At 43.8% G+C, this 22,800-nt stretch overlaps 1 protein-coding gene across 1 annotated transcript in view; it reads right to left on the reverse strand.

Moving 5' to 3' along the window:
- Positions 1–706: 706 nt before the first annotated feature.
- crfb16 (cytokine receptor family member B16) overlaps positions 707–22,800 on the reverse strand; it is a 65,885-nt gene continuing 43,791 nt past the window's right edge. Inside the window, 6 exon segments of the mRNA XM_078564485.1 lie at positions 707–1,057; positions 1,059–1,196; positions 2,902–3,050; positions 8,420–8,564; positions 11,079–11,203; positions 15,221–15,408. Coding sequence (XP_078420611.1) covers positions 926–1,057; positions 1,059–1,196; positions 2,902–3,050; positions 8,420–8,564; positions 11,079–11,203; positions 15,221–15,408 — 877 coding nt within the window. The 3' untranslated portion in view covers positions 707–925.

Consider the following 22,800-nt stretch of genomic DNA (forward strand, 5'->3'; position numbering starts at 1 on the left):
CCACCCCTGGAATTCTTTCCTCAATTGGGGACCAATTGAAAATTTTAAAACTGAGATAATTGAGGTTGGTATATTTTTGTTAGTGCTTATGGGTTTGGAACCAAGGTGGGTGGCTGGAGTTAGATACAGATCAACCATGATTTAATTGAATAACCATAGAGGCTCAAGGAGTTCATGTTCTTGTGAATGCCAATTGGAAAGCTGTAGACATGTTCACCAATGGATCACTGGTTGAATGCATCATGTGCAGCACTACCAAGCCATTCACACCAGGTTTGACTTCCAAGACTGTGTTGAATTTTGTGTAAAGAGACCACATTGGGCTCAGTACAACTGGACTGGGGCTGGGGGTGGGGAGGACAGGGCAGATCAGTAAATATCAGCTCCTAATTGCTATTCATTGACCTACTAAGCAAAATCAACTCAGCTGTTATTTTATGATTGAAGAGCTTGCCAGCAGTTGCGCATTAGGCCACCATGTGAGGAATGAACTATTGGTTGAAAGAGATACAAGAAAGTACACAGGACCTGGCGAACAACAGCAAACCCATGTCTTCAAATCTCTTTCTCTTAAGTCCTTAAAGTTCCCAATATTGTGTTGGGAGAGTCAACAGGGTAAGGAATATCCACCACTTTATGCTGCGACAAAGTCAGTTCATTAGTTGGTCAAGAAACACCACCTAGTACTCAGTTCAGAGATGGCTCCTTTGGACTGTGGACAGTGAACAGGGATTGTGTCAATAAAGCCCACCAAACACTTCAGTGCCTCGCCCCCATTGAAATCCTTGCAGGTCAAGGATCAAAATCTGTGGCAGCCTGGATTTCAAACCAACTCCACGAGCAGTACATCCCTGTGGATTTAAAGACTTGCTTGCCATCTTATATTAAATTCTTCAAATACCTGTGTTGTATCTGCCATTGCTTGCTAATTTAGGAAATTCTGAGTTCTGTTGGGATTGGTATCCTCTCCAGTATTGAATTTCCATTGGACATTGCGACTGGGAAACATTCTCTGATACCACGGAGTTGATAGCCCAACTGTCTGTATTGGTTTTGTAGTTTGACTTATCCTCTCTTGTCAATGCTTGACATTGACTGAGTAATGGCTCAAGTTGAGGTAGAACCTGCACAGCATCACAAAACTCTTTGCTGCGGTTTTCTTCCTTCATGACGTCTGCTCGTAGGTTATCAAAGTTCTGTAAGAACAATGCAGCACAAACACCCATCTTATTACAGTGTTCTTGCCTCTTTACCTCTTTCCTTATCTTAAATCACTCCATATCCATCAATACTACCGGCTAAACTGTTCTTCATAAGTGGGCCAAAACACTGAAGATTTGCAATTCCCAGAGCTCTGCTCTGGGTGAGACTCTTCACTGCCACTCTGTTGCAATTCTGACCCCATTGCAAATCCCAGGGGCATGTGCATATGGGAAGAGATGGACACCCGCATCACTTTAAGCATTTAATGAATTGCTCACCCAAGTGTTTGGGGAGGTGGTCGGGGCTGTGTTTGGTGGGGGGTGGTGATAGAGTCTTATTTCTCTACAGTACCTTCCCTAAGGACTGTACCTTGATATGAAGGCTTGCAGGCTCCAATGACCCTGAGAGCTATGCAGGCGGAAATATAATTCCTGGTTGGGCCAGGCAAGGTATAAGCTTAGGCCCAGACTAAGTGCCAGTCCAGCGGTCCTCCAGATAGGGGGCATGTTGAGTCAGGCTTGATAACCTGTCCACATAAAGGTGCTTTATGTTACAGAAACAAACCAGCAACAAGTCAAGTCTGTTACAGATTGACAAATATAAATATCAGCTGTGGAGTACCACCATCGGGCATCAATGGATGAAATGGGTTTCCTCACATGCCACTAGACACAGGAAAATCTAATTAAATTGTTGCCTTGTAAAGGGGATTCTCCATGCCAAGCACGAGTGACCTGAAATTTGTCAGAGTTTAAATATTGAAAAGCTCTCACTTTCCTGAGGGACAGCAAAACATTGGGAAACCAGCACCTGGAGGCATTGTGAGTGTCACATCTGCCCAGATAAGGTTCTTGCATGCCAGTATACCTGTATGCAGTATCACGGAGGCAAAAGATACGGGGTTTCTGATGTCCACCTGGCTGTCCTGCCTCTTTCGGTGACATCCACATTAAGGGGACCTGGCTCAAAAAGGCTCCATCCCACTTCAAGCAAAAATCTACCCACTTACAAACACTAACGGAATGGAAACAAAGCAGAGATGGGCCCCCTCTCTAAATTCAGGTTGTCCAAGTTGTGCTTCCACCTTGCATCCTGCCAAACCCATGATTTTAGGATTTGATTACTTGTAGTACATTCATTCATGATGGGAGGGTTTTAAAATTTGACATTTATTTTAATTTTAATCATTATCGCCTAACTCTTCCATGGCCTTACTCCCCACCCCACTGTTTTTTTCTGTCTGACACACCTCCAAGGTCTATGTGTTCCTCCAACTCTGGCCTACTGTTCATCCATGACTTTCTTTGCTCCACCACTGGCAGCCTTGCCTTTAGTCATCTAGCCCCTAAGCTCTGGAACTCCCTAAACTCCTAAGCCCTAAACTCCTCCACTTCTATCTCCTCCTCTAAGATTTTCTTCAAAATCCAGGTCTCTGATCAGGTTTTGGTCATCTGCCTTAATATTTCCTTCTTTATCTCAGTATTGTTGTTTCTGTGTGATTACGCTCCCTTGAACCATCTTGGGATGTTTTAACACATTCAAGGCCCCAGTCCTACAAACACATCGAGTACCAGAATCTCAAGCATATTCTGACCATTTGTAGAGAAAGTCATTAAACATTTACAATAAGGCTGCAGAGTTAAAAGTGCACAGAAGATGGGAGTTGTGCACGAGAGCATGCATGTGGCAGGTACTTACAGGAACACGGGGAGCTGAAACTTTGGGAAGCCATGCAGATTGAACTTTACAGCAGAGCTTCCATGTGAGAAACAGGGACACGGCTAGAATGGACACTCCAAGAGCCAACACTGTAGTCACCATCACGAAGATCCCATTGGATGTGGTCTCTGGAGTTAAGACACAAGTTCAGAACAACATTGATTAGTCAACTTTTAGGGAAGGGAATCAAGGGTAATGAAGCAAAGGACGAATAATAGAATTGAGGTACAGATTGGCCGTGGTCCATTGGGCAATGGGTTGGATTGCCGAGCAATTATCCCAATTTGTAAAATTACAGATTTGATCTCTGGTCAGTGACAAGCTAACTAATTCTATGAGCTACTGAATTTTAAACTCAGTTGGCCACAGAACCCGTAAGAGGGATGAGCCGTTTTCTTTTACTCGCTCATGGGACGTGTGCGTCCCTGAACAGGCCAGCATTTGTTGCCCATTCCTAATTGCCTTTGTAAAGGTGGTGGTGAGCTGCCTTCTTTAACTTCTTAGTGCAGTCCTGAGGCATAGGTACACCCACCGTGCTGTTAGATAGTAAATTCCAGGATTTTGACCCAGTGACAGTGAAGGGATGCCGATATAGTTCCAAGTCAGGATGGTGTGTGACTTGGAGGGGAACTTGCATGCGGCAATGCTCACTTGCTCCTGACGCTCTTGTTCTTCTGGCTACTAGAAGCTTTGGAATTGGAAGTTATTGCTGAAGAAGCATCATGAGTGTTGCAGTCCTTCTTGTAGACAGTACACACTGCAGCCACGGTGGTAGATGTGAATGTTTCAGCTGCTGAATAGGTCTCCTATGCAGCATGCAGATTTGCCCTGAATGGTGTGGAGCTTCTTGAGTGTTGCTAGAGCTGCACTGACTCAGGCAAGTGGAGGATTTTCCAATGCACTCCTGCTTTGTGCCTTATAAACGGTGAAAAGGTATTGGAGAGTCAGGAGATAAGTTTTCACCACAAATTACCCAACATCTGACCTGCTCTTGTAGCCACTGTAATAATGCGGCTGGTCCAGTTACGTTTTTAGTCAGTGGTAACTCTCAGGTTATGATGGTAGGGGATTCAGCGATTATTTTGGGAGATGGTTAGACATTCTCTTGTTGGAGATGGTCGTTACTTGGCACTTGTGTGGCACGAATGTTATTTGTCACTTGTCAGTCCAAGCCTGAACATTGTCCTAGGTTCTATTGCATATGGACTGCTTCACTATCTGAGAATTTGTGAATGGTCCTGAACTCTGTGCAATCATTAGTGAACATCCCACTTCTGACCTTGTAACGGAGGGAAGATCATTGATGAAGCAGCTGAAGATGATTGGGTCTAGGGCAGTGCCCTGAGGAACTCCTGCAGTGATGTCCTGGGGCTGAGATGACTGGCCATTACAATCACAACCATCTTCCTTCGTGCTAGGTATGACCTCACCCAGCGGAGAGTCTTCCCCCTAATTCCCATTGACTTTCATTTTACAAGGCTCCTTGATGCCATACTGAGTCAAATGCAGCCTTGATCTCAAGGGCAGTCACTCTCACCTCACCTCTTGAGTTCAGCTCTTTTGTCCATGTTTGGACCAAGGCTGTAATGAGGTCAGGAGCTGAGTGAGTTTCGTGAAACCCAAACTGAGCATCAGTGAGCAGGTTAAAAATAAAATGAGGAACTGCTGTTAAAAATGAGTTAAACTGTTGGTACAGCAATGCACATGTTGTTTGTAGTAAAACAGGAATGGGAGGCAGGAATATGTTGTGAGGAACCTAATATTGTAGGGATTACTGAGACATGGCTACAGAAAACTCAGGACTGGGAATTAAACACTGCAGGGTAAAACAGAAAAGATAGAGAGGGGAAAGGAGTAATTGGGATAGCTGTATTTATTAGAGATAACATCAAGGCAGTAGAAAAAATTAACACAGCCATCAGCAAGATAGAAAAAGAAAACATGTAGTTAGAGATAAAAGATAACAAAGGATCAATCACACTAATCGGGGGACTCGACAGACCATCTCATAATGGAAGAGAGTTGGAAGATGAAATTAGGGAAATAAGCAAATTAGAAACATAGGGACAAAGGAACAGGAGCAGATCATTTGGGCCCTAAAGCCTGTTCTGCCATTCAATGAGACCATGGCTGATCTGGAACCTAACTCGACATATGTGCCTTTGCCCCACATCCTTTTACGTCTCTGGTTAACAAAAATCTATCAGTCTCAAATTAACAATTGTTTTAGAATCGATTGCTGTTTGTGAAAGGGAATTCCAAATTCCACCACTCTTTGAGTAAAGAGGTGTTTCCTAATTTCACTCCTGAAAGGCCTCGCTCTATTTTTTGATTATGTCTCTTAATCCTAGACTTCCCAACTTGCAGCCTACAATCTACGCTATCTGTTCCTCTTAATATCTTTATAACTTCAACAAATCACCCTTTAAGCCTTATAAATTCCAGGAAGACAACCCTAGTTTGTGTAATTTCTCTTCATAACTTATGCCTTGCAGCTCAGGTGTCATTCTGGTAAATCTACGCTGCATGACCTCCAAGGTCAATGCATCCTTTCTAAGGTCTGATGTCCAGAGCTGCTCACAGTATTCCTTAGAATAATAATTAGGGGGGTTTCAACTGATATCAATTGGCCAGAAGTGATAGGTAAAGGGATAAGGGAATGGGGTTCCTACAGTGTGTACAGGACTCCTTTCTAACCCAGTATTTCAGAAACCCAAAAAGGGAAGATCCACCATTGGGTCTGTAATGGGGAATGAACCAGAGCAGGTACAAGAAGTAAAGGTAGGAGAGCATCTGGGCAGTAATGCCCATAATATAATAGGGTTTAGGATAATAATTGAGGAAAACATAAGCATGAGGAAAACTAGGGTGGAGAAAAGCTGATTCTGAGATGCTGAGAACAGAACTTGGGAAAAAAATGAACAGCAATATTAGTTAGCAAAGACATAGAACCGCAATGTGAAATGTTTAAAATGGTGTTCAACAGAGCCCACGAAAATACATATTTCATTTATAAGCAAGTTCAAAAAAGCTTAATGTGACACCATGGATGAATGATGAAGGAGAAAAGTTGAGGGTAAAGAAAGGTTGATACACTCATAACATGGGCAGCAGAGGAGTGCATGACAAGGGAGAATATGAAGAGATTAAGGCCGGGATTTTCCGGCCCCATCGTGGTGGAATTTGCAGCGGGAGATTCGGCGGCCTAGCCGAAAGTCCATTGGCTTTGGGCGGGACTGGATGATCCCGGCAGCAGGCATGACCAGAAAATCCCGCCCTAAGAGACAAGCCAAAAGAACAATTAGGAAGGCAAAAAGGAACTATGGAATTAAATCAAGGAACATAAACCAAAATATTAAAATATTCTATAAGCACATAATTAAAAATCGGAAGGTTGGGTTGGGAATCAGTTCACTAAAGGACGGTCAGGATAAAATCAAGGCGGTAATATTGTAATGACAGAAACATGAAATAATTATTTTCCTTCATTATTTACCAGAGAAATGGACATGACATCGGGAGATGATATTAGAAATGATATTGCATTTAAAATAAAAAGAGGAGAAATATTAAATAAACTAATCAAACTGAAAGAGGATAAAACCCCTGGTCTGACTGGATTACTTCCATGAACTTTAAATGAATTTTGGGAAGAGATAGCAGAGGCACTATTAAACATATTTACTAATTAGTTAGGAAACAGTATAATGCCAGGGGGATGGCAGGTAACTAACATAATGCCTATCTTTAAGAGGGGTGATAAAGCATGTCCAGGCAATTATAGACCAGCCAACTTGACATCAGTACTAGGAAAGATACTGGAATCTCTACAATGTAGAAAATATAATAATGAATATTCAACATAGAATTAAAAAATGGCAAGTATTGTTTATCCAACCTCTTTGAATCCTATGAGGAATCAACATAGACATTAGACAAGGGTAATTAATATCTTAATTTCCTTCAATAAGGTACCATATAGCAGCCAAGTGAATAATGTCAGATCATGCAGAGTCAGGGGACAAGTAACAGATTAGATAGCTAGCTGACTGCATGGCAGAAAGCAGAAAGTAGGGGTAAATGATAGATAATCAGAGTGGCAGAAGATGGAAAATTGAGTCCCACAAGGGCCAGTGCTGGACCATTGTTGTTCACAATTTATACTGTACCAAAGATCCAGGCTTTGCAATCAAATACACAATTTCTAAAGTTGCAGACAATGCCAAATTGGGAGGGATAGACAACACTAAGGAAGACTGCAACAAATTATAAGAAGGTGTTAATAAACTTACAGAATGGGTGTACAATTGGCAAATAAATTTCAGCATAGATTAGTGTGAAGTGTTACATTTTGGTAAAAATAAAGAACCAAGATGTCACATGTTATTGAAAAATAAGAATCTAAATGGGGTAGAGGAGCAAAGGGATGTGGAAGTTCAAATACACAAATCATTTAATGTTGTAACACAGGTCAATGGGGCCATAACAAAAGCAAACCAAGCATTCACGTTTGTTTATTTCTAGAGGAATAGAATGGAAAAGTACTGGCGTTATGCTAAATTTGTGTGAAGCCTTGATTAGGCCACACTTGGAAAACTGTATAAAGTTTAGGTCACTATATTATAAAAAGGACATAGAGTTATTGGAGAGGCTGCAAATAAGATTTTCAAAGATGATACCTGAACTGCGAGCTTATACCTATCAGGAAAGGATAAACAGGCTAGGTCTAAAAGGCTTAATGGGGAAAAGCCACAATCTAAGGCCTTTCGGCATAGTACATCGAGGGCTGGAAGCTGAGTTAAACCCCTCAGGCTGCATGTTTGACATGTAATGAATCTTGTAAATATGAACTGTAATTGTAAATATTGTGAGTAACATACAGTATCGGAAGAAATTGATTGGGTTTGCACCTTATGTAATGTCAGCTTTGAACACTCATGTAATGTACTTCTTTAAATTTTATAAATGAAGGATATTTTTAGGAAAAGTAATGAAGAGACTGGAAGAGAAGACTGAGGGATGACCTAATAGAGCTCATTAAAATTTTGAAAGATTTTGAGAGAGCAGACATAGGTGGATCAGCTCGACTTGTGAGGAAGAGCAAAACTAGAGACCTTCAACGTAAGATAGCAACCAAAAAACTAAATATCGAATTCAGAAGGAGCATCTTTACCTGGAGAGCGATGGGAATGTGGAACTTGTTAGCACAGGGATTAGCTGAGGCGAGTAGAATAGATGCATTTAAGAGGATGTTACATTAGCATACGTGGGAGAGGGAATGGAGGGTTATGCTGATAGAGTTAGATGAGAAAGGATGGGAGGAGGCTTATGTGGAGCATAAACTCAGGCCCAGACTGATTGGGCTGAATAGCCTGTTATTGCGTTGTATACTCTGTAAAATCAACACCATGTTTAGTTTTCCCAGAAATCTTTGACATAACAAGAGAAAAATTGAAAGCTGCCATGGTTATTTCTCGGTCACTGGAAATTCACTCACCGTCATTGACTGACTCACATATGGGGTCACTGCGGGAACTGAACTTCTTGTATTCTGAAATATAGAGTTGTGCTTGGAAACAGTACGTGACCCTCCTCTGAAGGATGATATTGAAAGGGTTCTGGTACATGGAAGTATTCATAATCTAGAATCAAAAACAAAAATTGGGAAAGAGTGTTCTTCAGTGAAAAAACTAATCGGCATGGAGCGCACTGTAAGGACTGGCGTAGGTCATTGAACCCTCTGAGCTTGTTTGACCATTCCATTAGATCATGGGTCTGTACTTTATATCCATTTACCCACTTTAGCAACATGTCCCTTGGCGGCAGTAAGGCCAGTGAGGGTAGGGGAACAAGCAGCGTGATAAGGGGCAGAGCCAGGAACAGTGATGAGGGGCGAAGCCAGGAGCAGTATTGAGGGGCCATGCCAGCAGTTGGAACCATGATCAGTGAGATGAGAGGCAATGCCAGGACAGTAAGGGGTAGAGTCAGGAGCAGTGGTGAGAAGTGAAGCCAGCAACAACGATGAGAGGTGGAGGCAGGAGTAGTGAGGGGAGGAGCCAGGAGTAATGGGTGTGGTCAGCGTATACATGTAAACTAATGTTGCGTTTTCAGATGATATTGCCAAGGGGCATCAAGTAGGTAAGAAATAGGAGGGGGCCAAGAATAGATCCTTGGAGGATGCCAGAGGTAACAGAGCAGAAGAGAAACCATTGCATGTGATTTTCTGGTTATTAGATAGATAAGAATAGTGCCAGACGAGTGTGGTCTCGCCCAGCTGGATGACAGAGGAGCAGCATTGGAGGAGGGCAGTTTGGTCAATTGTGTCAAAGATTACAGGCAGGTCAAGAAGGATGAGGAGGGATAGTTTGCCTTTGTCACAGTGATAGCATTTGTGGACTGGATTTTCTCGCCCTGCCAGCAGGAAGGATCATCATGGGCAGGGCGGGAAAATTTGGAGAGTGGCCAATTTTCTCATCCCACCCATGACGATACCTGCCGTTGGTAGGACCAGAAAATCCTGGCCTGTGATTTTGATAAGAGTCATTTCGGTACTGGGAGGGAGCAGAAACCTAATTAGAGGGATGGAACACAGAGTTCCAAGAAAGATGGGAAGCAATTTGGGAGGCAAGTTCAAGGATTTTGAAGAGAAAAGGGAGGCTGGAGGTAAGACAGTAGTTTGCAAGGGCAGGGTGGGGGGCATGGTAAAGGGTTGGTTTTGAGAAGAGGGGTGATACCATCAGTTCAGGGCTAGGACATTAAATTGTTGTTACAGATTTTGAAAGTATCAAATTTAAAATGTTTACATTTTTTCCTTTATTTTCCCTTCGGTCATGTTTTTCCTTTCTCATAATCCAGTCTCTCTTTCCCTCTCTATATTTCACTTTCTGTACCTGATTTCATTTTAATTTACCCTATTTCCTTTCCATCATTCCTCATAGACTCATAACTCATAGACATTTACAGCACAGAAGGAGGCCATTCGGCCCATCATGTCCTTGCCAGTCAACAAAGGTCTGACTACACTAATCCCATTTTCCAGCACTTGGCCCATACCCCTGGAGGCTATGGAAACGCAAGTGAATATCTAAATACTTCTTGAATGTTACGAGAGTTTCAGGCAGTGAGTTCCAGACTCCCACCACCCTCTGGGTAAAAACAATTCTCCTCAACTCCCCTCTTAGCCTTTTACCTCTTACCTTAAATCTGTGCCCCCTGGTTATTGACCCCTCTACTAATGGAAAAGGCGCCTTCCTAACTGCCCTATCTATGCCCCTCATAATCTTAAACATCTCTATCGGGTCCCCTCTCAACCTTCGCTGCTCCAAGGAAAACAACCCCAGCCTATCCAATCTTTCCTCATAGCTCAGACCCTCCAGCCCAGGCAGCATCCTGGTAAATCTCCTCTGCACCCTCTCCAGTGCAATCACATCCTTCCTATAATGTAGTGACCAGAACTGCATGCAGTGCTCCAGTTGTGGCCTAACCAGTGTTTTAAACAGTTCCAACATAACCTCCCTGCTCTTGTATCCTATGCCTCGGCTAATAAAGGCAAGTATCTCATATGCCTTCTTAACTATCTTATCTACCTGCCCTGCTGCCTTCAGGGACCTGTGGATATGCACACCAAGGTCCCTCTGATCTTCAGTACTTTCCAGGGTCCTACCATTCATAGTGTAATCCCCAAGTGCATTACCTCACACTTTTCCCGAGTTGAATTCCACTTGCCACTGCTCTGCCCACCTGATCATCTATTGATATCCTCCTGCAGTTTATGGTTATCCTCCTCATTATTTACCACCCTACCAACTTTCGTGTCATCCATGAACTTCTTGATCAATCCCCTACGTTTAAGTCCAAATCATTTATGTACAACACAAACAGCAAGGGCCCCAGCACCGAGCCCTTCCTCTTGTTTCTTTAAGTCTCATTGGCTAAGGAGATACACTGTCAGTCCCATTGTTCACTAACCCAAGATGCCCCATTGCTCTCACTGTCCTGTTATCAACTCATACTTAGAGCAACTTACAGCATGAAAGATTTTCAAACCGAAAGGAGCAGGTGAAAGTCTAACTAATGGTGTGCGCTACACTCTGCATGACCCCTGCAAGATTTGGCTCTATGTTTCACACAGTACCTGATCACAGTAAGTTGCCTACCTGCTGGTCTGCATCTTTCTCCCAGTAATAAATCTGAGCATTGATGCTCTTCCTTACTTCACTGACATCCAAGGATCGCAATGCACCGTTCACTTTAACAGTCAGCCTCGGTGTCGTGAGATTGGCTTTAGAAAGGAAGATTTGCATTTATATAGTGCTTTTCACAACCACAGGATATCTAAAACCACTTTACCTGTGCTTTTGGAAGTGCCGTCACTGTTGTAATGTAGGAAACGCAGCAGCCACTTTGCGCACAGCAAGCTCCCATCAATAGCACTGTGATAATGACCAGACAATCTGTGTTTTTGTGATGTTGCTCGAGGGATAAATATTGGCCAGGACACCGGGGATAACACCCCTGCTCTTCTTCAAAATCTTTTACACCTATCCAAGCGGGCAGAATGGAGCTTCACTTTAATGTCTCATCTGAAAGACCGCACTTCCAAAACTGCAGTACTCTTTGGTACTGAGCTGAAATGTCAGGCTTGATTTTTTGCACACAGGCCCTGGAGCAGGGCCGGAATTCAGGACCTTGTGACACAGAGGTGAGAAAGCTATCGAATGAGCCACCATTAAAACAAAACAAAAAACAAAAACAATTAACAAAATAAAAATTCATTATATCCTTTCTGATTCTTGGTTAGAAACCTGACAAATTAGAGAATTCCAAATGTGCCATTTCATTATAATTCCACATACGCTGAATAATTGCTGAGATGTAGTTACACAGACACTGATACGTGCTGGAGGACAGCAACACAGATAATGACATGTGCTGGGAGACAGTAACACAGATAATGACATGTGCTGGGGGACAGTTCCACAGACACTGACACATGCTGGGGGACTGTACCACAGATGCTGACTCTCTTTGGGGACAGTTCCACTGACACTGACATGTTCTGAGGGACAGTTCCACAGACGCTGACACGTGCTGGGGTCAGTTCCACTGACACGTTCTGAGGGGCAGTTGCACAGACACTGACACGTTCTAAGGACAGTTCCACAGACAGTGACACGTTCTGAGGGGCAGTTCCACAGACACTGACACGTTCTGAGGGACAGTTCCACAGACACTGACACGTTCTGAGGGACAGTTCCACAGACACTGACACGTTCTGAGGGACAGTTCCACAGACACTGACATGTGCTGAGGGACAGTTCCACAGACAGTGACATGTTCTGAGGGACAGTTCTACAAACACTGACACGTGCTGAGGGACAGTTCCACAGAGACTGAGACATGATGGGGGACTGTACCACAGATATTGACATGTGTTGAGTACAGTTCTGCAGCCACCGCCACGAGCTATGGGACAGTTCCACAGCCACTGAGACATGCTGGGGGACTCTACTAGAGTTACTGACATGTGTTGGATACAGCTGCACAGCCACTAACACATGCTGGGGACAGCTGCACAGCCACTGGCACATGTTGCGTACAGTTCTACCGACACTGACACACGCTGGGGAACTGTACACAGATACTAACTCTTCCTGGGGACAGTTCCACAGGCACTGACACGTGCTGGGGGGCAGTTCCACAGTCACTGACACGTGCTGGGGGGCAGTTCCCACAGGCACTGACACGTGTTGGGGGACAGTTCCACAGGCACTGACACGTGTTGGGGGACAGTTCCACAGGCACTGACACGTGTTGGGGGGCAGTTCCCACAGGCACTGACACATGTTGGGGGACAGTTCCACAGGCACTGACACGTGTTGGGGGACAGATCCACAGGCACTGACACGTGTTGGGGGACAGTTCCACAGGCACTGACACGTGTTGGGGGACAGATCCACAGGCACTGACACGTGTTGGGGGACAGATCCACAGGCACTGACACGTGTTGGGGGACAGTTCCACAGGCACTGACACGTGTTGGGGGACAGATCCACAGGCACTGACACGTGCTGGGGGACTGTTCCACGGGCACTGACACGTGTTGGGGGACAGTTCCACAGGCACTGACACGTGTTGGGGGACAGTTCCACAGGCACTGACACGTGTTGGGGGACAGTTCCACAGGCACTGACACGTGTTGGGGGACAGTTCCACAGGCACTGACACGTGTTGGGGGACAGTTCCACAGGCACTGACACGTGTTGGGGGACAGTTCCACAGGCACTGACACGTGTTGGGGGACAGTTCCACAGGCACTGACACGTGTTGGGGGACAGTTCCACAGGCACTGACACGTGTTGGGGGACAGTTCCACAGGCACTGACACGTGTTGGGGGACAGTTCCACAGGCACTGACACGTGTTGGGGGACAGTTGCACAGGCACTGACACGTATTGGGGGACAGTTCCACAGGCACTGACATGTGCTGGGGGACTGTCCCACATCCTTCAGCGCCAGCCCTATTTGCCATTCTTCATACTTCAAGCTTTGATAGAGTAAGAACTCAGTAGTACCACCACTCTCTTATGCTGTTCACTCTCAATATTCAAGCACACCAGCCCATTCTCCCTTTGCCTTCCAGAGAGGAAGGGGAGAGTCAGTGTAATTGTGACCCAGATATTCCATACTCCTCCAATAGGTGATTATGGAGTAACATTGGCCAAGGATGCTTGAGTGAATCATTAATGTACCATCCTAATGAAGGATTTGTTTACTTGGAGCCTAAAGTAAACAGACATGCCTGGCATCCAGGAAACCAGCAACATTGAAAAGAGGATGAAAGAAAATAAGGTAAATTCATGCAAATTGATTTCGTTTCCTAAACAAAGAAAGAACTTGAATTTTTGTATCTCATTCCACATCCTCAAGATCTTCACAAATGTTATACAGCCAATGAAATCTTTTTGAAGTGCAGTCACTGGTGTAGTGTGGGAAATGTGACACCTGATTTGCACACAGCAAGCTCTGCGTAATAGCAATGTTAATAATCAGTGCATCTGTTTTAATGATGCTGCTTGAGGGGCCAGGACACCAGGGAGAGCTTCCTTGGTTTTCTTCAAATAACATGCGCCTGAGAAGGCAGACAGCGCTTTAATGTCTTAGTGGGAAGACAGCACCTCCGACAGTGCAGCATTCTGTCAGTACTGCATGGGAGTATTACATATATTCTATGCTCAGGTCTCTGAAGTGGGATATGGTAGCATTGATATAGTGAAGAATTGTTGAAAGGGACAGAGTACAAGCTATTTTCTGTGTCCTGCCTAGGAGTGTGAGAAAGGTGTTTGTCAAACCTCATCAAATATAAAAGCCATATTTAATTATAAGATGGACGTCAGCATATGGAGAGGCAATCATTGTTGAGGGATGCGAATGAGCATCTTAGAAGCTGAGTAACAACAGAAGAAATATTGGAGTACCATTCAAGCTTAGAGGAGGTAGAGAGGGAAACATTGCTCTAGTTGCTATGCATCAAAATCATCAAAATAATGTCCCTTTATCCAAAATCCTAACCCCTAACCCTAAAGCCTAATCCTAACATTCTTACTCTGACCCAAACCTTAATCTTAAAACCAAAACTGTCAACCTAATTCCTAGCCCAATCCAAAGATGGCTGCAATAGTTACTCTGGTCTTTGATAAGACTGACTGCTGGATAAGATGCATTGGCAGTAGCATCTGTGTGTAAAATCAGCCCTTGATAAATTGCTGAAGAATAAAAACATTTGGGCAATTTGTAGTGGCGGGCAGAGGTGGGTTTGTTACTGGGGGTCAGTTTGGCTCACTAGTACATTCTCAGCTCTACATCAGAAGGTTGTGGGTTCAAGCCCTAATCAAGGACTTGAGCACGCATTTAGGCTGGCATTGCAATGCAGTACTGAGGGAGTGCTGCACTATCAGAGATGAGGCATTAAACTGAGGGCCATCTCCCTAGGTGGGTGTAAATGTCCAATGGTACTACTGAAAGAAGAAAGAGGAGTCCTGGTCTACATTCCTTCCTTAATGTCATCTGTATTGTCGGGCCCCAGTATATTGCCAGGTTCAAATGAATTTCCAGGCCACAAAATGCAATAGGCAAACAATGGTATTCTGCTTTAGGTTGTTGGCATTGATGCCACATGTTATACACACAGCTACAGAAACAAAAAGATGCAGACTGAAGCTACCCAAATTTGCATGTAAATGCTCTTCATGTTGCTGTCCAAGTGGTACAGTCAGACCCTGCTGCAGAGGATACTTACTCTCCTTACGGTTGAAGAGTTTACTGAGGTTCGCCCAGTCTGAAGTGATGTTCCCAAGCTGTGAACGAACCTTCAGATCGTAGTCCACATCTGATGATATGTCTGTTGTGATGTCACACCATGTTTCAGTGATGCCAGAACATTCCGAGATTGCCACCCAAGTCTTCTTGTGATGTCTTTCAAACTCACTGAAACAGAAGGGCAGAGGAGTATGATAAACTTCATATTCAATCTGGGAGGGTCCAGTACCAACTGCCCCCTGCCTTTCCGCCACACAGTAGCTCTTGTAGTAGAGTTAAACGTGCAAGCGAGCCATACAAAGCTGCAGCTTTTGCCCTCCCCCACCCCACCCACCCCCCCACCCCCCCCCCCCCCCCCCCACCATGTCTGTGGGCAGTTTCGCCCTCCATGTCTGTGTTGTTCCAACTAAAGTTGGGCCTGACCCTTGAGGCTCTTGTTCCCAATTGTTATGCATGTAAATGCTGCTGCAAGGCTCGGTGTTTGTGAACCTCCAGTCACGGCAGTATTGGGGCTGGTTCCCCTCATAGCCCACCAGCATACACTGTCAAGATTCAAACATGAAGAATGTCCTATTGGCTGATGGAATAGTGGGCCCCTGATATCCCCGGAACTCTATTCTGACAGAGAAAAACCCTCCTCACAATGTAGGGCTAATGAGGAAAGGGCCGGGCATTGAAACTAATTGGACTAATTGGTCTCCCGCCATATTATATGAGTCAAATATGCATTGTGCTATGAAGGAGAGTGATGACACTCAATCAACACAGCTCTGAAGTCATGATGATCATTATCACATTGCCCATGTCAAGGAATTCCTGGAGCTCGCTGGGGCCCAGTGAGACATTGGGTTCAGGCTGTGGGAAAGAATGAACTGTATAACCTCAGCCAGGCTTTAACTGAACTCTGCAAACATTGTGCAGACTGCCTGTGAGATTTTCCACCAGCCACTTGTTGCTGTCTTTGTTACTTTTCTCAAGCACAGGAATTCTCATTCCACAGCAGACTGCAAGATTTTTAGGAACTTGAAACTGCCTCAAGGACAAGCAAACACAATCCTTTTTGGAGATCAATTCGACCAACTCATCTACTCACCAGCTCCCTCAATCTTTTCCCTCAATCCATCCTCCTCTGTGGACATTCATTTGATTTTCTTTTGACCCCATTCATAATGTCTCTTTTCAGCTGGGTTCCCTGGCAACTTAACGCACAGCTCGATCACAATTTAGTGGAAGAAGGAAGTTGCATTTTTGCAACCTCAGAACATCACTTTACAGTCAGTAAAGTTATTTTGAAGTGTGGTCATTGCTATAATGTGGCAGCCAATCTGTGCACAGCAAGCTCCCATAAACAGCAATGTGATAATGACCAGCAAATTGGTTTAAGACATACTGGTCAGGAGACTGGGGAGTGCTCCCATGCTCTTCAGAGTAATGCCATGGGAACTTTTACATCCACACAAGAGGGCAGACAGTGCCTCAGTTTAATGTCTCATCTGAAAGACACCACCTTCAACACTGCAACACTCTGTCAGCACAGCACTGGAATGTCAGCCATGGGATATGTGCTGAGGTCTCTCTAGAGTGGGGCCTTGTGGCAATCTGATGTGTAATATACCTTTAGGAAGAATGTTATAATGGAAGATCACATGATCTTAGTATCCAATAGCAAAGTAGCTGGGGCTATCTCTGTAGTTAGTAGTCTATAGTCAGTAGCTAGTAGCAGCAGTAGTGTACAGATAGAGTTTGTGTAAGCACATGCTTAGTTGCTGTTGAGTACCTTTGTAAATAAACACAGAGTTTCTACCTATGAAGTGTCTGCTACTCCACTATACCAAATCGGCCGACCCTTACAACAAGCGTGCAAACAGAACCCAAAGAACTGGTGACTAGGATCCAACAGGCCTGATCCCAAAACCTTATGTTGCAAAAATGAGGTGCTGCCCACTGAGTCAAAGTTGAGACAGTTGTTTAAACAAGTGCTTTATTATTCCTTTCCTGGTGAATTTAACTTGTGTTTCTTCAAGACTGACTCACAATCAACTTTGACAGGCAACTGCATTGTCTTAAGTTCCAATTAGGCCACCTCAAACTCTCATCTTCTTTTCAAGTAAATAAGCCTTACAAATCAAGTGGAATTACTCCTTCCAAATTAAATAAAAGTTTTCCGGAACCTAGAGGGCAGTATTGCTATAAGCTAGAAGCTTCAGTAGATGAAGTACCATTTCAGCCAGGAGTGGGCACTGCAAGCCCAATAACAGTGGACTCTATGCAGCTGCATCTCTCTCAGATGCAGAAACACTTTGCTCATCTTACGACTGGGCTGTTGTTCATTGGCACTTCCTTCTTCCTCTGCATTTCGCTTCAGCTTTTCCTTAGTTACAAGAATTGCAACAATATCATTGTTTCCACCCTTTTTTTTAATGTTATGATTTCTCACACTGGTAAATATTGTGTAAATATTATGCTTTCCTCTTTGCTTCTCGTGGCTGGCATTTATTTTCAGACTCTCCGTTTTCTAAATTGTTTTTTCCTTTTATCAACTCCCGTCTTTCTCTGTTTATTTTGCTCCTTCTCTACCTTTGCCCACAGTCTTTTATCCAGTATGACACTTCATAGCTGTGAAATGCTTTCAGAGGTCCCAAGGTCTTGTAGTGGCGCTATATAAATGCAAGATCTTTCTTTTTTTCTTTGTCTTCTTCTGTTTCTCTCCCTCGCTACCACTCCCCACTCCAACCCCAAAACTTTATGATTCTCTTTTTCTCTGGCCTGGTGAAATCGAGGATTGTTTGTTCACTGCCATTCTGCCTCACTTTGCTCCCTTCCCATTACGAGTTGCCCTCCCCTCCTATTCTAGGTCCATTTGAACCCTGTGTGATATGAGCTGCCCTGCTCTGCTGCCAGTCACCAAGGCTGAATTAACCACAGAAGTTGCCCAGTGCTTCCATCTGCTGGGGATAAGTCTTCCATTGCCACTGGCTCCTTCTGTTAGTTATTTATGTTAAACTGCACTTAATGAATGTCACCCTGTTTCTGTGTTGTGAACCCACACCTATTAGGATCCAACTTGGGAAATGAAGAAACAATTTCACAACTACTCCACCATTCAATGCTGGACCCAGGTCCCAGGGGTGAAAGTATGGTGTTAGTGCATTGCATAATTCAGTGAACACCGAGGTTTAAAACTGAGCCTTTGAATAAAACAAAAGCCAGCAAGCTGCTCTACGGACAACAGAAAGAAGAAAGAAAGGCTTTCATTTATATAGCATCTTTCATGACCACCAGATGTCTCAAAGCACTTTACAGCTAATGAAGTACTTTGAAGTATAGTCACTGTTGCAATATAGGAAACATGGCAGCCAATTTGCGCACAGTAAATTGCCACAAACAGCAGTGTGATAATAAGCAGATTTTTTTGTGTGTGTGTGGCCAGGGCACCAGGGATAACTCCACTGTCTTTTTCAAAATGGTACCATGAGATTTTTTACCTCCACCTGAGCAGGCAGCTGGGGCCTCAGTTTAATACCTCATCCAAAAGGCAGCACCTCCAGAGTGCACTCAGAGTGTCAGCTTTAATTTTTATGCTCAAGCCCTGGAATGAGATTTGAATCCAGAAACTTGTTGTACAGAAGGGAGGATAGTACTAACCAAGCCATAGCTGCCATACAGTCAGGGTTGTGTATGGCACTGAGTAAGACTCACACATGCTTAACTGCAGGCAAACATTATTGAACTAACTTTTTTACACCTCTCCAACAGAGAGGGCACCAGAGAGGGCGATTTAACACAATTGTTTTGATCCCAGCTGAGGTTACCCCTGGACAAGCCTGATCCCAGGGTGGAACCCAGCTTGATAGATCCTAACTTTTATTTGTTTGTTTAGAAATGTGGAGAGGGGCTACTGAACAGAGTCACTGGAGACAGCCAATGAGCTCTCAACAAAAGCTTAAAACATTTATTAAACAAGAAAAGATGAACTATATTACGATACTCCTTCACCCAAAACTATATCTCTACAGATACATACACATTTATAAGGATACAAAAGCTATCTTATACTCTAATGTCCACAGTAAGTACACCATAAGTAAGGCCACCTACGGTCAGACACACCACACCCTGAAACCAAGTGTCGATGCCACCTCAACCAGATGCTATGGATCTCTCCTCAGCTCCCCCATGCCCCACCCCAGACATTTGTCACACTGTGCACCAACTGGTCTCACTGCACTCCGTCTTTCACATGAGGGTTTCCAATCTCCACTCTCCAAGAACTCACTTTGGAATCTTCTCCCAAACCGATGCTTTCTCTCAGATACCTTCCGCAAGGGTTCACCTCCAGGGTTTCAAACTCTCCTTCCAATGTTCCTCTCCCCTGGGTTCAAGCTGTCTTCCACGCATTCCCTCTCTCACTGACTCAGCTGTCAACAATACACCCACTGCTTCACATGCCCATAGCAAAGAGTTAAGGATCTTCGGCTGTCTCTTTAGACCTTCTGACCTCTCACTTTAAATCTGCTTCCTTTAAGCTTGAAGTTTTGAGCCTTCCTTTCTGCTCCTTATTTTCACTTCCACAGAACTGGTCCTTTTCCCAGTTCCTGTCCTTCCTTTGGCCATAAAGTCTGCTTGGGACTTTCTCCTGTTCCACTCACTGGATTTTGGGGGTCTTTTCCTTAGCTTGGGACTGGCTATCTGTCCCCTTTGCTCCAGTCTCCCCTGGAAGCCATCTTCAAAACCAACTGAACTCAAACAGCTTCCAAAGCAAACTGCTGTTTCCAGTTTCTCCTGTGTGTCTGTGGGAGGGCCCTGCCTCTCTGGACCCCTGTTTCTAAGCAACAGCTTAGTTTCTCTACTTAGCTGAAACAGTCATAAAACTCTCATTAGAAATGCAGGCACCTTTTAAAGTGAAACTAAAACTCAATTTGACCTTTTCTTAACACACAAATACAAATCAAACTTAAGCTTTAAAGCTAAACTCATTCCTAACACCTACAAATACAAGTAGAACTTACTTAAACTATCTCTAATTCCTAACACAATGCTCAGATCTTGCAATATACTACACTCACACCTCAGTTCAAAAACAACTTAGATATTGAAATGCAAAATTGTACATGTATGTAGGTTCCCAGATTACAATATGACAAAGCCAATGTCAACAATAGCTGAAAATTTAACAGGTGGGGTGGCATATTTGTTTTTACTTTAATCACAAGGAAAACATATATGACTGATATTTCCAGAGTCATTTACATGTTTAAAAAATCATCATTTGGCAAGAAATAATGAAAAGAACATTTTTTTTCTTCTTCCTTTATGTTTTCAATTAACCTATCTGGTTTCTTTCTCTTTCTTTCTGGGTGTTTCCTTCCTTTGCCATTAGCTTGGCTCTGCTCTCTCAACTGCTCTGATTGTGTCAAGTCTGAGCTTTGACTTTGATTACCAACTCCACTTAGTGATTGGGACTCTGGCATTGATCGATTTGCCTTAATCAAAGACACTAGCTCACTTTGGTGTACTGGTGGGTTGTCTTATGAGGCAAGGTTGGACAGACTAGGCTTGCATCTGCTGGAGTTTAGTAGTGTAAGAAGCAACTTGATTGAAACATATAAGATCCTGAGGGGTCTTGACAGGGTGGATGTGGAGAGGATGCTTCCTCTTGTGGGAGAATCTAGAACCAGGGGGTCACTGTTTAAAAATAAGGGGTCACCCATTTAAAACAGAGATGAGGTGAAATCTTTTCACTTAGAGGGTCGTGAGTCTTTGGAACTCTCCTCCTGAAAAGGCTGTGGAAGCAAAGTCTTTGAATATTTTTGAGACGGAGGTGGATAGATTCTTTGTAAGCAAGGGGGTGATAGGATTTTGGGAGTAGGTGGGATGCAGATTTCAGGCTACTATCAGATCAGCCATGATCTTATTAAATGGCAGAGCGGGCTCGAGGGGCTGAATGGCCCCTTGTTCTGCTACTTGTTCATATGTTCCAGTTTCTTTGTGACCTTCACTTGCTTTCTGACTTTCACTTTGGGATGTGGGAGGAATTTAAACTCAGAGGTTTCTCATGCTCTCCCTTTGTCAGATTTCATCGTTCAATCAAATGATCTATGTGACACTGACAAATTCTCCCTCCAATCTGCACTAGATATGTGAATGCACCTAGTCACTTTACAACAACTCCAATCACGTACTTCTCTTTATCATCTCAGTGATTTTTCACCAAAACCTTCAGACCAGCACTGAACTCTAAGTTCCACACTTTGTGTATCATGGCTCATCTTCACTTTGTGTTGCTTTTCTCTTACTTTGTTATTGATGTCAGGCTCAACTAAACTAAACCTTGTCCAAGAAGCATGTTTAGACACTAACTCATAATGTGAGCAACCTGTTGTGGACTGTGGGGTTATTCTGTAAGAGAACAGAAAATTGTCTAGCCTGAGTCATAGGGAAATATGGAAATTATTGCCTAGTTTGTCACCTAGCAAATACTTCTGCAAAGACCTCTTCACAATCTTGTAGTGATTGAAGGTATAGTCTTTTCCTTCTGCCCATTAGGGGTCACGTGATTGTTCTTGACGAATAGGCCCTGAGCATGGATAATCCTGGGAGGTGTGGCTTTCTAGTCAAGGACCTGGTTCAAGCATGTAGCTTCTGAAAGAGCTCCCTGTAATAAAGTTAACTGTTCCAGTAGAAACCTGTCTGATACGTCAAGTCATTACATTTGGCACGAGGGTAAAATAGCTCCAACACTGCACCTCGCCTTGTGAATGTGAGTACCATCGGTTCTTAAGAAAAAAAGGAAAGCATACTCACCAGTGATGCCACTCGTTGGCAAAATCGATCCCTATGATGCGTCTATGGAAGACTGGAGCCAGTATGTGGAGCACCTTGGTTTTTACTTCGTGGCGAACGAAATTACCATGGAGGAGAAGCAGGATGCAATTCTTTTGAGTGTCTGTGGTAGCAAGACATATAACCTCACCTGCAGTCTGATGGCTCCAAACATGCCCAATTCTAAATCCTTTAATGAATTGGCAGACCTCGTGGAGACACATTTTCAGCTGAAGCCATCAGTAATAATGCAGAGGTTTAAGTTCAGCTCCACAGTAAGGGCGCTGGGCGAGTCCATCACAACCGAAATTGAAGCATTTGACTGAGCACTGCGACACACGCTCAATGATGTTGCAGGACCGGTAAGTTTGTGGTGTTCAAGACAGCACCATTAAGCCCTGTTTACTCTCATAAGTCAACATCGATTTTAAGCGCGCAATGATTATGTGATCTTCCATTATGTATTCTTCCTAAAGGTATATTACACATCAGATTACCACATGAACCAAGCTAAGATTTCACCAGCGAGAAATTTGGCTGACTGTGAAATCAAAATGAAGGACAGTCAAAACTCTATGGCAAACAGAAGAAGAAAACAAATCCGAAAGGCCAATAGACTATGTCTCCAGAACCTTCTCTGCAGCCGAGAAGGGTTCTTCACAACTAGAAAAGGAAGGTTTATCAGTGATATTTTGAGTGAAGAAATTCCATCAGTATCTGCATGGATGACATTTCACC

Source organism: Cetorhinus maximus, chromosome 19, assembly GCF_964194155.1.
Source record: "Cetorhinus maximus chromosome 19, sCetMax3.hap1.1, whole genome shotgun sequence".
Lineage (NCBI taxonomy): Eukaryota > Metazoa > Chordata > Chondrichthyes > Lamniformes > Cetorhinidae > Cetorhinus > Cetorhinus maximus.